A 14,890-nucleotide genomic window follows, 5' to 3' on the forward strand; every position below is an offset into this window, starting at 1 on the left:
TGGTTCATTGTGCCACTATTAAGATAAGTGTTTTTCATAATTTAAATAATATATATTTATTTTAATTTCAACTATTAAAAATAATTTCAAACCTATAATGTAAACAGTCGATATTTATAAATAAGTATTTTATACTATTAAAAATATTCTATGATTATATTCTTTACGTAATATTTGAGAATGACTAATACCATTAGTAGTAGAAGAAGTATTAATCAATTTGTATTTATTTTCATTCAAATGGGGAAATGGTATTATCAACCAAGTAAAATGGTTGTCCACTTAAATGGGTGGATAGTCCATTTACTTTTTAAGTGGTAAAATGCCCACTAATATTTTCCTCCACTTGTAAATATAGCTATAAATATAGTCTTAAACTTCAACGTAAAAACACACAAAACACATAAAAGAAAGAATTACTATTACTCTCTCTATATTACTACTCTCTCTATTAATACTTTCTATATACATATTCTCTTGTTCTTCTTCCTTTATAAAATTGTCAAGTTAGTTAATTCATAACACGTTATCAGCACGAAGCTCTAATTTTTCAGAAAAGTAACTTCTATATCAGGTATATCTACTAAAGAAATTTAAATTTTAAGTTATCTTTGTTACTTTCAAATTAATTTTCATCATGTCAAACTTGTCAAAATTGGAATTTGTGACGCTTGATATTTCTGGTAAAAATTATTTGTCATGGGTACTTGATGCTGAAATTCACCTTACCGCTAAGAGTCTTGGTGATGCTATAATTGAAGGAAATACAGCATCAAGTCAGGATAAAGCAAAGGCTATGATTTTCCTTCGTCATCATCTAGATGAAAGCCTAAAAATGGAATACTTGATAGTAAAAGATCCACTTGAATTGTGGAAAGACTTAAAAGGGAGGTATGACCACCTTAGGGCAACGGTATTGCCAAGGGCTCGTTATGAGTGGATGCACTTACGGTTTCAAGATTTTCAAACCGTAATTGAGTATAATTCTGTTGTATTTAGAATAACTTCCCAATTAAAATTATGTGGGGAAAATATAAATGATGAGGACATATTAGAAAAGCCACTAACTACTTTTCATGCCTCTAATGTAATATTACAGCAACAATACCGTGAAAAGGGTTTTAAAAAATACTCTGAATTGATATCATGGCTTCTGGTGGCTGAACAACATAATGTCTTTTTAATGAAAAAAATCATGAAGCCGTCCCACTGGAACTGCTCCGTTACCGGAGGCAAATATGGTAAAAGCACATGGCCAGTCTGAAAGAAGACATAATAAATATCAAGGTCACAATAATGTGCGTGGGCGTGGCAATGGCAGAGGACGATATAATAATTGTCGTGGTGGTGGTCAAAATAAAAGGGAGAACAATATCAGTTCTCAAAATGGCCCTTCAAAAAGTAACTGTCATCGTTGTGGCATGAAAGGCCACTGGAAAAATGAATGTCGGACGCTTGAGCATTTTGTAAGACTTTATCAAAATTCTTTTAAAAGAAAGGCAAATAGAGGTGGTGCCTCTTCTTCTAATACTCGGATAGAGTCACACTTGGCGTTCGAAAATAATGTTGAGGCAAGGCCTTTGAATAATGATAATATTGAAGCAAATCCGGCCTTAAGGGATGATGATTTTAATGACCTCAATGATATTACTCATTTGGAGGTTGAAGATTTTTTTAAAGATCTTAATTGATGTTTAATTTTATGTTTTTCAATATGTTATCATGTACTTTGAATTATTGTGTTTTTACGTTTATGTATTTGAAGAAAAAAAAATCAAGGTCACATTTTTATGATAATTGTATATTATTTATTACATTGTGCTATTTTACAATGTTGTAATTAATAACTATTAGTGTGCTATTATTTAATCTTAATATCATATTGTTACTAAAAATAATATTCGCCTTATTTAATGTCATTATACTAACTGTTTATTCTTGTTAATGTTTTAGACATTAATAATATATAATGATTGTATTATTTTTGTCAATAAACAAATTATCTATACATGATGATTAATATTATAATAATGTTTTATAATATTTATATTTGTTTTTAATACTTGTGTATAATATTTATTTAAGGTTAATAAGTATATAATTTCATAAACTAAATTATTGTAACATTCATCATAATTGAATCATATAATTTTTTAAATTCTAAATTGCCATAATTTAACTTTAAAAAAAAGGGACTTATGTTTTTCTAGCAAAATTGTTACTTATTTTATTTCTTACAATGCATTTTTATTTTATGAAGATAAATAAATTTATCAGTCTTCAATTGGATTCAAGATGAATAATGGAGATATGTGCATTTTGGATAGTGTCACAACTCATACGATATTAAAAGAAAAGAAATATTTTTGTCATTTGATTATGAAAAAGGCCTATGTCAATACAATATCTCATAGTACAAAATTAATTGAAGGCTCTAGAAAATCAGCCTTATTACTAACTGGAGGAATGATATTGGTAATTGATAATGCATTATATTGTAGTAAGTCTCAAAGAAACTTGTTAAGTTTCAAGGTTATTCGTCAAAATGGCTATCATATTGAGACTGCAAATGAAGGAAAGGTTGAATACCTTTATATTACTACAATAAATATGGAGAAGAAAATTGTGCACGAAAAATTACCTGCACTTTCTTCTGGGTTGTACCATACGAATATTGGTACTGTTGAATCACATGCCATTGTAAACAAAAGGTTTACTGATTCTAATGATTTTATCATTTGGCATGACCGTTTGGGTCATCCCGGTTATAATATGATGCGCATAATTATTGAGAATTCACATGGACACACTTTGAAGAATCAGAAAATTCTTCAATCTAAGGAATTCTCTTGTGTTGCTTGTTCCCAAGGAAAACTGATTATCAAACCATCAGCAACTAAGGTTGGGATTGAATCCCCTGCGTTTCTGGAACGTATACAGGGTGATATATGTGGGCCAATTCACCCTTCATGTTGACCATTTAAATATTATATGGTCTTGATAGATGCATCTACAAGATGGTCACATGTGTGCTTATTATCAACTCGCAACATGGCTTTTGCGAGATTGTTAGCTCAAATTATAAGGTTAAGAGCACAATTTCCAGATTATGCAATAAAGACAATTCGTCTTGATAATGCTGGTGAATTCACATCTCAATCATTTAATGATTATTGTATGTAGATTGGAATAAAAGTTGAGCATCCGGTCGCTCATGTACATACTCAAAATGGTCTAGCAGAATCATTGATTAAACGCCTCCAATGGATAGCTAGACCATTGCTAATGGGGACAAAACTTCCTATTTCAGTATGAGGGCATGTTATTTTGCATGCAGCAGCACTTGTGCGCGTAAGGCCAACAAATTATCATGAATTTTTCCCATTACAGTTGGCATTTGGAAGGGAGCCAAATATATCCCATCTTAGAATATTTGGATGTGCGGTATATGTCCCAATTGCTCCACCGCACCGCACAAAGATGGGTCTCCAAAGAAGGTTGGGAATATATGTTGGGTATGAATCTCCTTCTATTATAAAATATGTGGAACCTATGACTGGAGATTTATTTACGGCAAGATTCGTTGATTGTCATTTTGATGAATCAGTATACCCAACATTAGGGGGAGAACATAAGCAGTTGAAAAATGAGATAGATTGGAATTCATTGTCACTATCTCATTTAGATCCTCGAACAAATCAATATGAGCAAGAAGTTCAAAAGATGATTTATTTGCAAAATATTGCAAATCAACTGCCGGATGCATTTACTAACCTTCCACGGGTTACTAAATCGCATATCCCAGCTGCTAATGCTCAAGATCGAGTTGATGTCCCGGTAGGACAACTTATTCAGGCAAATGAGTCTAGACCACGCTTAAAACGTGGAAGACCATTTGGTTCCAAAGATAAAAATCCTCGAAAAAGGAAAGGAATGAATGATCAAGATGATCATAATTTGGAGGCGAGTGCTCAAGAAGAGTCCAGAGATACAACAAATGGTGATACCACCGAGGAGGTCCAAGTACCTGAAAATAATGAGAATGAAGAAATCTCTATATGTTATGTCTCGACAGGAAAACAGTGGAACCGAAATGATATTGTGGTCGATAATATTTTTGCTTATAATGTTGCCATTGAAATAATGCAACAAGATAAGAATCTTGAACCAAAATCTGTCGATGAATGCAGACAGAGAAATGATTGGCCAAGATGGAAGGATGCAATTCAAGCAGAGTTAAATTCACTTGAAAAACGTGAAGTTTTCGGATCAATAGTTCGAACACCGGAAGGTGTCAAGCCAGTAGGGCACAAATGGGTTTTTGTGCGTAAACGAAATGAAAAGGGTGAAGTCGTAAGATATAAAGCATGACTTGTAGCCCAAGGTTTTTCGCAAAGACCTGGCATTGACTATATGGAAACATATTCCCCTATGGTGGATGCAATTACTTTCAGGTATCTAATGAATTTGGCAGTTCATGAAAAGCTTGAAATGCACTTAATGGACGTGGTCACTGCCTATTTATATGGCTCATTGGACCACGACATTTTTATGAAAATTCCCGATGGGTTCAAAGTGCCTGAAGCATACAAGGATTCTCGAGAAAATTGCTCAATAAAACTTCAAAAATCCTTGTACGAGTTGAAACAATCAGGGCGAATGTGGTACAATCGTCTTAGCGAATATTTGCTAAAAGAAGGATATAAAAATGATCCAATTTGCCCTTGTGTCTTTATGAGAAGGTCTGGATCTGAATTTGTCATAATAGCAGTATATGTTGATGATTTGAATATTATTGGAACTCTAGAAGAACTTTCAAAGGCAGTAAAATGTCTGAAAAAGGAGTTTGAAATGAAAGACATTGGAAAGACAAAATTTTGTCTTGGTCTACAAATTGAACATTTTATAAATGGGATATTTGTCCATCAGTCAACTTATACTGAAAATATTTTAAAGAGATTTTATTTGGATAAAGCACACACATTGAGTACTCCAATGGTTGTGAGATCTCTTGATATTAATACAGATCCGTTTCGGCCTTATGAAAATGATGAAGAACTTATTGGTGCTGAAATACCATACCTTAGTGCAATTGGTGCATTAATGTATCTTGCCAACAATTCTAGACCAGATATAGCTTTCGCAGTAAACTTGTTAGTAAGATTTAGTTCTTCACCAACACGCAGACACTGGAATGGAATTAAGCATATATTCAGATACTTTCGAGGTACCATTGATATGGGATTGTTTTACTCAAATGATTCCATGTCATAATTGATCGGTTATGCAGATGCGAGATATTTATCTGATCTCCATAAAGGTCGATCGCAAACAGGCTATTTATTTACATGTGGTGGTACAGCTATATCATGGCGTTCAACAAAGCAAATTATGGTTGCCACTTCCTCAAATCATGCAGAGATAATAGCCATTCATGAAGCAAGTCGAGAATGTGTTTGGTTAAGATCAATAACTGAACACATTCAAGAAACATGTGGTCTTTCTTTGACAAAAGACGCTCCAACAATATTGTATGAAGACAATGCTGCATGTATAGCTCAACTGAAGGGAGGATACATCAAAGAAGACAGAACAAAACATATTTCACCAAAATTCTTTTTCACTCATGATCTTCAAAAGAAAGGTGAAATAGATGTCCAACAAATTCGTTGAAGTGACAATTAGTCGGATATGTTCACCAAAGCATTGCCAACATCAACCTTTGAGAAAATGAGATACAAAATTGGAATGCGTTGTCTTCGAGATATTAAGTGATATTTTCATCAGGGGGAGCAAAATACGCATTGTACTCTTTTTCCCTTAGTCAAGGTTTTGTCCCACTGGGTTTTCCTGATGAGGTTTTTAATGAGGCAGCACTCAAGGCGTATTATCAGATATGTGTATTCTTTTTCCTTCATTAGGCTTTTTCCCACTGGGTTTTTCCTAATAAGGTTTTAACGAGGCACATTTCTCGTGGACATCCAAGGGAGAGTATTATCAACCAAGTAAAATGGCTGTCCATTTAAAATGGTGGATAGTCCATTTACTTTTTAAGTGGGTAAAATGTCAACTAATATTTTCCTCCACTTGTAAATATGGTTATAAATATAGCCTTAAAGTTCAATGTAAAAACACACAAAACACATAAAAGAAAGAATTACTATTACTCTCTTTATATTACTACTCTCTCTATTAATACTTTCTATATATATATATATATATATTCTCTTGTTCTTCTTTTTTTATAAAATTGTCAAGTTAGTTAATTCATAACAGTCTATACAATGATTGTAAAATAGTTTTACCAAATTACCAATCTACAAAAAGGGCCCATCACACCACTTGCCATAGTTGACTGAAAATTAGGAGTGGACATAAGTATAAAAAAATTAAAAAATCAAATTGAATCGAACTAATTTGATTTTTTTGATATTATTTTTTAAATTTTTGATATTGATTTTTTTTTTTGAAAACTTCAATTCTTTGATTCGATATTTGATGTAAGAATCACGAAATCATGATGCACCTAAAAATTAAAGTTTTATTAAATAAATTTAAAATTATATTACTTATATATTTTGATCCAAAACATTTCAATTTTAATCCAACTCAATAACCTATCTTAAATTTTGGCCCAAACACTGCTTGAGTCTTGCAGCCCCTTTGTCTTAGGCTTAACGCCCTCGTCACTCTCTTCACGCAATGAAGCCTCCTTCATCACTCTTCACGTTTCAGTGCTCTCTTCACTCAATGCCCAAATACTGCTTGAGTCTTGCAGCCCTTTTGCCTTCAAGCTTGAATCCCTCAGTCACTTTTCACTCTTCATTGCTTTCTTTACTCAATGAAGCCCTCCCTCGTCACTCAATGAAGTTTAATACTTTCATTATAAAAAAAATAATTTTAAATTTTTGAATTTAGTGCTTATATTTTTAATCTTTTGGATATATTACAAATTACTCTATAAAATATTAAAGTTACATAGATAAAATGAAAACAATATAGATTACCTACCTAACGAATTTGGATCAAAAACATAATTAAAATAGTATATAAATATTGTATTTTTATCAAATACCCAATAAACTTTCGCTAAAAAATATAAATGTCACGCCTAACTTACCAAGTCTCTTCTTTTAACTAATGAGAAAGTCATACATAAAATTAATCATAATAATTGTACCACAAAATCATTTCAAAAACACCAAAATAAATCAATCAATCCAATTCAATTTAATTTGAAACATGACACACGTTTTTGAAATCAAACTTTAAAAAAATCGAAACAAAAAACCAAACACTCCTTTTACTAAATCGAAGAACCGAACGCCCACCTCTGCCTAAAACCCCTTTGAAAAGGTACAAGAAAATGATTGTTTCGGACAATAACAACAACTGTGGAAAGCATGATCATGTATCACTTATTTTAATAATGTTAACAAGAAAATTTTAATATTTAAATTTATAATACTTAGTAATTAATCAGTCATTATCTGTTTAATTAAACCTACTCCATACCAATATTTTCTCCAACATAGAAAAAGAAGTAAAAGAAAGAAGAGCCTTTTTTTAATCATATTTTATACAAACACTAATATTATTATAGATTATATTATTTTATTATAGTCCTATAGGCATTGCATTTTACACATTTTTTTATAAAGCAAAGGAATATACAGTCATACAAAACGACAACCAACTACTCCCACACCCACACTCCCATTCCTCCAAATCCCGCAGTACATTGTATATACGTAGGACTCTTCCACACCCAATCCCAGCCATCTCTTCTTCTTATCTCCCTCTTATTTGTTCCTTCTCAAACGAGTGTCGAACATGCAGATTTAGTAGGGTCCCACATAGCAGGGAGTAAGAACCTACGCCCATTCACCCCATGCGCATTATAGCTAGAACCCGTGCTCTTATCAATCAGTACTTGACCCGGATAACCCGGGTACGAACCCGACCCAAACATACCAGTACAAGCCGAAACAGCCTCCAACGGCGCCGTCGCTGGACCCTGAAAGTACCCATTGTTAAACGGATTCGTCACGGTTCCCGCTAAAACCGTAGCGACGTTGATGATCATCCCGTCGACGCCAACATCGCCGTTGGGCGCCACCAGAGGAGGCGTTTGTGGGCCGTAGATGGGCTGATGAAACGGCCAGGCACACTGACCCGCACACTGAGTTTCCGAGTTACCAACCCAAGCGTAAGCGAAACGGATTTTGCCCCGAGTTGAACCATGGGACCCACATCTGCTCATACAAAATCCTTCCACAAATACGTCCTTTGCCGTCAACACCAAGTTCACCGACCTACCCATATGCCCACCCTTCGAAGCTAAATACACAATATGCGAATTTTTCAGAGATTTTCCTAAAGAACAATTTTCGTCGAGGATTTGTTTTCCTACGATGAGAGTGGAGGCGCCCGTTTTGTATTTCTCAGTTGTTTTCCACCAGGAAGCAGCTGATGGATTTGGGGCTTTTGGGGAGTTCAGCGATTGAAGGAAATCAACGACTATAGACCGTTGGATAGGCGTAAACTTACCGTACCAAATGAGATTAACGGTCACGGTTCCTTTAAGAAGAGCACCGTTGTGGTATTTGAGAACAAGAGGTTGTTCCTGAACCAGAGCAGCCATGGAAGCTGAGAAGAGAGAAGAGGAACACAGTAGAAACAATAGGATTGAAGAAACAGTGGCAGAGATGTAATTTGAAGCCATATTGGAGGATTAAAAAGTCTCTAATTAAGCGTATTGAACAAGGGAGAAAGAAGAAGAAGTGAGTAAAAAAGAAGGAAAGTAGTGATATTTATAGTAGGGCTAAAGATTTAGGAAGAAGAGGAGACAGCTGTAGCAAAGGAGATGTCAACATCATGATTTGCCACGTGGAATATTGTAATAGGGGGCTGGTGGAAACTAAGGGAGCAGTAAATTGCCAGGCTGGAAGGTTCGTAGGGTGACGTGGTCGTCTACAAGGAAGACCTTAATGAAGGAGAGTTGAGCACAGCCATGGTCTGGAGCATGACGTGGAGTCATGGCACTGCATGCAGCGATATTGACGTGTCTGTTAATTTCCTCATTTTAATTTTAACTTGATAACAAAATACTTTCTAATTTTATATAATCTAAACAATTAATGTAATGTGAAAAATGTAAAATTAAAGAATGATTTAAAAAGATAATATATATATATATATATATATATATATATATATATATATATATATATTGTTTTTAAAATTATTTACAACAACAACAATCCAGTGAAATCCCACATCGTGGGTCTGGAAAGGGTAAAGTCTATGCAGACCCGACTCATATTAATGTAGGACGGTTGTATTTTTAAAGTTCTCTAAAAAAATAAAAACAAGGGAGTATTGTATGTAACATTATGTAACAAGAATTGATCAATAATCTTAAATAAAAAGTAAAGAGCAATATGCTATATTAGGTTAATTATACTAATATTACTGCATTTAACCGAAATCCTAATGGCAAATAATAGGGAAATTGAAAGCTGCCGCACAATGAAATTTGAAATCGTTCTAATGCTGATATTTAAATTTTGTGAGTGGCTAATATAAAAGAAATATTACTCCCTTAGTTCCAAACATCGTACTAAAAATATGTGTCTCATATTACTTAATTATTTACTAAATCAAAATAGAATTAATTAAAAAAAATCTATTTTACCCCTACAACTAATATATCCTTTTGAATGTAAACAATTTTCAATACTAGTTATTTCTATATTCTATAAATATTGCATTGATGTAAACAAATGGCAAAATGGTAAGTCTTCCAATATATTAATGATTTCTTAATCAGTATAAAATTTAAAATGCTCATCTAATATGGGACGGAAGTAGTAATTCTCCAAATTACTTTATCATAATTTGACGGTATTTGCTTATATGGATATTTGGGTTTTATCTATTCCTTTTACACTTAAAAGAGTTTGTTTGGATAAGCTTATTTTAAGTTAAAATAGCGTTCAAGTTCTTTTATGGTGTTTGGGTAAAATAAATAAAGTGCTTTTGAACACTTATTTTAAGGTAAAACAACTTTTAAAAAAAGATTAAAGTGAAAAAATGAAATTTCCAACTTAAAAAAAGTCTATCCAAACAAGCTCTAACTCATGTTAACTTTACATTCTAAAAATATTTCTTTTACTAAATTTTAAAAAAATGGATCATTTAGTTTTAAAATTGAAATAACGGTAAACGATTATAAAATCGAATAAATCATCTATGTTAACACATAAAAGTTGCAAGTTGTAGTCTTATTATGTATACAATTTTGTAAATTATTCAAAATACATATAATCACATATATATCAACAAATAATACATTTAATTATTAAAATCACAAATGTCATGTAGGGACGTATTTACTTTTTCAATTAGCAAATGTTAAACAACTCACATTTTCAATATAGTATTAATTTGTATTTAATTTATTTAGCAATAAACGACTCTCTATAAATAATAACATTTGTAAGTTGATTTATTTAAATAAATTTACTTGTACAAATACAAAACATAAAATCAAGAAAATAAATAAAATAATTGAAAATATTTGAAGGGTATTTTTATCTTTACAAAGCTTAATTAATAAAATTAAACCTATGTATTATCGATACGATCAAATGAAAGATATTTATTATCCATCACTTAATATCATATAAGGTGTATAACTAATTCATTAATTAGTTATATATAAGCCCAAAACTATTATTAAATATAATATTAAATAATATTATATGTAATACATAGATTATTTCTACTAATACTTCTTATCAAATGACCCCATAATGATATATTGAAAGAAAAATGTGGCTTGTGTGTGAACATGAAATATTTTCAGAGAAGATTTTAGGCAATGATTATATATTTTGAAGTAAGCAAGGCTGTGGGACAATGGGGCAGTGAAAGTAATGTGAAAAAGGTTGAAAAATGGGGAAATTATATAACACTTTGTGGAAGGCCGCAGCGTATTTTAGGCTTTGGGAGTTGGTAGCATATGGACCACTTCAGTAGTGTTATAATTAACAAATAATTTTATACTAATAGTAATTTGTATGTATGTTATGAGTTATGACTGAAGTTGCTTTTATCTAATGAAATGAAATCATCTTCTAATTTAATGATTCTTTAAATTTTTAAAAAGATTTTCTTATCAAAACAGGAATTTTTACCCTATTAAATTTCATACACATATTTCAACCAACGTTTAGATTTATTTGAAAAAAATATTCAGAAAACACTCTTATTTAGATAGTGTATTGCCTTTTACCTTAAAAAAATATTATTCGCTCTATCTCAATTTATATGACATCAGTTGACTTGATACAATATTTATGAATGAAAGAAATAAATTTGAAATTTAGTGTCTAAAATAAAGTTTTGACAGTTTTGTGGCTATATAATTTCCATTAAAGTAAAACAAAATATTTAAAATTATTTTTTTTCTAATTATAAAAAAGAAAAAAAAATAAGCGTATTGAAAAAAGAAAGGATGTGACATTGGGACAATATATATGTCATTTGTTTTTGTTGAGAATCAAATAGTGCATGATAATCTAGAAAATGAAATCCCCAATTTAGAGAATAGAGTAGACTATAAATAGGTGGAATCTGATCCTAATGTTTATTTTGAAGTATATAAACAAAGTTTAGGTGCAAAGAATTTGCTTGAGCCTCTAATTGAAATGGAAGGGAAAGGTGTGTTGCATTATTTGAGGATGGCCCATTTCAGATTCCAAGGCCACTAACTATATATATCTATACTGCTTCTCTGCATGTATGTTTCACTATTTTTATTTTGATTTTGACCTGATTTTGATATTTATATTGAAATTTGATTATTTGAATTTTCATGAATAGAGACCTATTGTAAGGGGAGGTTGGCTTTTTCAACCAAGAATTTTTCATATTTAAGACTCAATGTCTGATTAAGAAAGAAACAGATCATGTACAAATATGTTTGTGTTGTTTCCCTATTTTCAATAATGCGGCCGGAGTCCAAACAAGCCACATTTATATCGAACCAATTAGAATTGATTCTCTATTTCGTGATCATTTACTTTTTAACTTACTTCAATGATTACCTTTTTTTCAATTTTTTATAATATAATAATTAAATTAATATTTTATAATAAAAAATAACTTAATTTATCTAAGTATCACAAAAGAATATATGCAATCTCTTTAACTATTAATTTTTTTCTTATGTATGCTCATGAATATGGTTTATAGTCCTAAATATGCTACTATAATTTTTTTTAAAATTGTGTCCAGTTTAATTAATTGAAGGCTAAGTTGGTGCGCGAAGCTTCCAATGCAACATTGGGGAGAGCAAGTATAAAGCACTTTTGAATGGGGAGACTTCCTACAAGGAGCCAAATAAGTATTTATAGAGGCTCCACACTTAATCTTTCCTAATAGGTGTTTAATTAAATTCCAAACCCCAGACTTTTTATTACCACCATCTGATAAGTCGCCTTTTGTGAACCATACGTCTCATAACTCATTTTAAAGTAGGAGTAATGATTTTATGGGACAACGGGATGACAATGTGCGAGTTAATATCCTACGAATTTATTATAAGCAAATAAAAATAAATATAATGAATCAGTAAAAAGTGAACAAAGTATAAGTATAAAACCGGTACTCTATAATAATAAATAAAGCGTGCTCTTTAGTTTGATATCAGTTAAAATCTATACTCTCTAATTTTTAAGTGTGTATATGTAGACATTTAAATTTATACTCCCTCCATCTCATACTAGATGAAAACTTTCTATTTTACACGGTGATTAAAAAATTATTAATCGATTGATTACCTTTACTATTTTGCCAATTATTCATATCAATGCAACATACATAAAATATAAAAATTGCTAGTACTGACATTTGTTCACATTCAAAAGGTCATATTAATTGTAGAGGTAAAATAAAAAAAATTAATTAATTCTATCTTAATTTATTAAGTAATCAAGTAAAGTGAGATAAACATTTTAGTAAGATGTCATTCTAATATGAACGAAGAGAGTATAAAATTAAATAAATACAGATATTCATCTTACGTGATAATTTTATGTCCTATATAGCTTGTGTCACATAAAACACATGCGTATATTTATTAGATTTAATATAAATTTAAAAATATTTAATTCAATATAAATTTAAAATCGAAGAATATATATGTCGATTGAATCAAAAGTTAAAAGGTAACTCATTTCCCAAGAAGGCTGGTGTAAGTTGGGGCTTTTTGCCTTTTGGTAGCATATTGGTGCTACTGATTTGGGAGGCGAAAAACTTAGTGGGTTGTTGAGTCTTGAAACAAGCGACTCCAATTGTTGGAACATAAAAGTATTTGTAGAAGTGAGAGCTGGCCCATAGGGTTTACGAAAACGCGCAGCCGAATCGAATATGGGCGGAGCCAACGGAAGGCTGCCGACCATTTTCCTTCAATTGCCACTATAGTTTTTTTGTTTTTTCTTCTATATTTGCGCTGTGATTAAACACAGGGATGTCTTGGTAGACGTTTGGGAAAAAAAATTAGTTCTTGAAATTAAATTGATAAACAGAAGAAGAAGAAACATTTGAGGCTACTGCCAAAACGAATTTACAAAATCAACAAAAGAAAAAATCAGTTTAAACTTTTAATTCAAATTTAATCACGATTCTAATACAAACTATAAATAGGGAGTGAAAAAAAAAATGTGGATGAGTATCAAGGAAGGTACCAAATATAGCTTTGAAAATTGAAAGGTTATAGTCCTACCAAATATAATTCTCCCAAATACTCCAAATCTAAAAGTAGGGTCACTTTTGGAATTTTGCCGACTAATAAAGAGTTGCCTCCTGCCACGTGTTCTGAATTCCCTAAAAATAAAGTAATAACCTGCAAATATTCGCCAATGGCCGTACGCATGCGTGACCTCTTAGATTTTTACCCATTCCCCCTGGGCCCTACTATTACTGCAAAAATTCTGCAGGCACACAAACACGGGACAAACTAATTTATTATTAAAAATAAATAAAAAATCTTTCTCGTATTATTTGTCCAATTTTTTTTGTTACACGCCTCTTTTAAAAAATCATAAATAATAAGCATTCTAAATATATTTTTATATTATTTTGTCTCTTAATTCGTTTTAAAGTAATCTATTTAATTATCTTATTCATTAATATCAAAATTAATAATAATTCTTTTGATTTGTTACAATATTTATATTTACAACAAGAACTAATTTTAAGGACAAAATTTATTTAAAAATACTTTTACTTAATTTTATAAATTAACAAGTAATCTCAAACAACCTTTTCAATTATTAATACAAACAAGTAATATGAAATGGAGATTTTTTTTTCCAATTTAGCACCTCAATACTTTTTGTCCTTATTCTAAAGAAAATTCAATTTCCAAAGTACAATGCTCTTGCACGACGACAAAACCGTACCGTACTCTGTTTAGTACTCAAAAATACGATTCAATAGTTTTTCTTATCTACGAATAAAATATATTCAGTGTAATGTAAAGTTGAGAAGTGAATTTTCTATATATATATTATTCCTAATTTTAGAAGATAGATAGACTGTCAATAAATTTGTGAATTGATGTTCTAGATCAGTTTTTAAAAGGCGGGACATGAGGCAAGACATTTTACTTAATATAAAGCGAGGCGTAACTCTCGAGACATGGGCGTAAGCCCTATGAATTTTAAGTCTACAATATGATATAATAATATAATAACACAAAATTATAAAAATATATCAATAATTTGAAATAATTACAAATATGATTAAGAAAATTTATAGACAATAAAACTTCAAACATGACTATACAAGTATAAATAATCTAATATCTTAACTTTCTAAT

At 31.1% G+C, this 14,890-nt stretch overlaps 1 protein-coding gene across 1 annotated transcript; it reads right to left on the reverse strand.

Moving 5' to 3' along the window:
• Positions 1 to 7,544: 7,544 nt before the first annotated feature.
• LOC129885750 (protein EXORDIUM-like 2) lies at positions 7,545 to 8,787 on the reverse strand. Its single transcript, XM_055960157.1, has one exon. The coding sequence runs from the start codon at positions 8,723 to 8,725 to the stop codon at positions 7,817 to 7,819; it is 909 nt and encodes a 302-aa protein (XP_055816132.1). The 5' UTR covers positions 8,726 to 8,787; the 3' UTR covers positions 7,545 to 7,816.
• Between the last annotated feature and the right edge of the window lie 6,103 nt (positions 8,788 to 14,890).

This window comes from Solanum dulcamara, chromosome 4 (genome assembly GCF_947179165.1).
Source record: "Solanum dulcamara chromosome 4, daSolDulc1.2, whole genome shotgun sequence".
NCBI classification, from domain to species: domain Eukaryota; kingdom Viridiplantae; phylum Streptophyta; class Magnoliopsida; order Solanales; family Solanaceae; genus Solanum; species Solanum dulcamara.

Bases quoted from the DNA above. Each gene is read 5' to 3' on its own strand.
- LOC129885750 (XM_055960157.1), bottom strand. From the start codon at position 8,725: ATGGCTTCAAATTACATCTCTGCCACTGTTTCTTCAATCCTATTGTTT.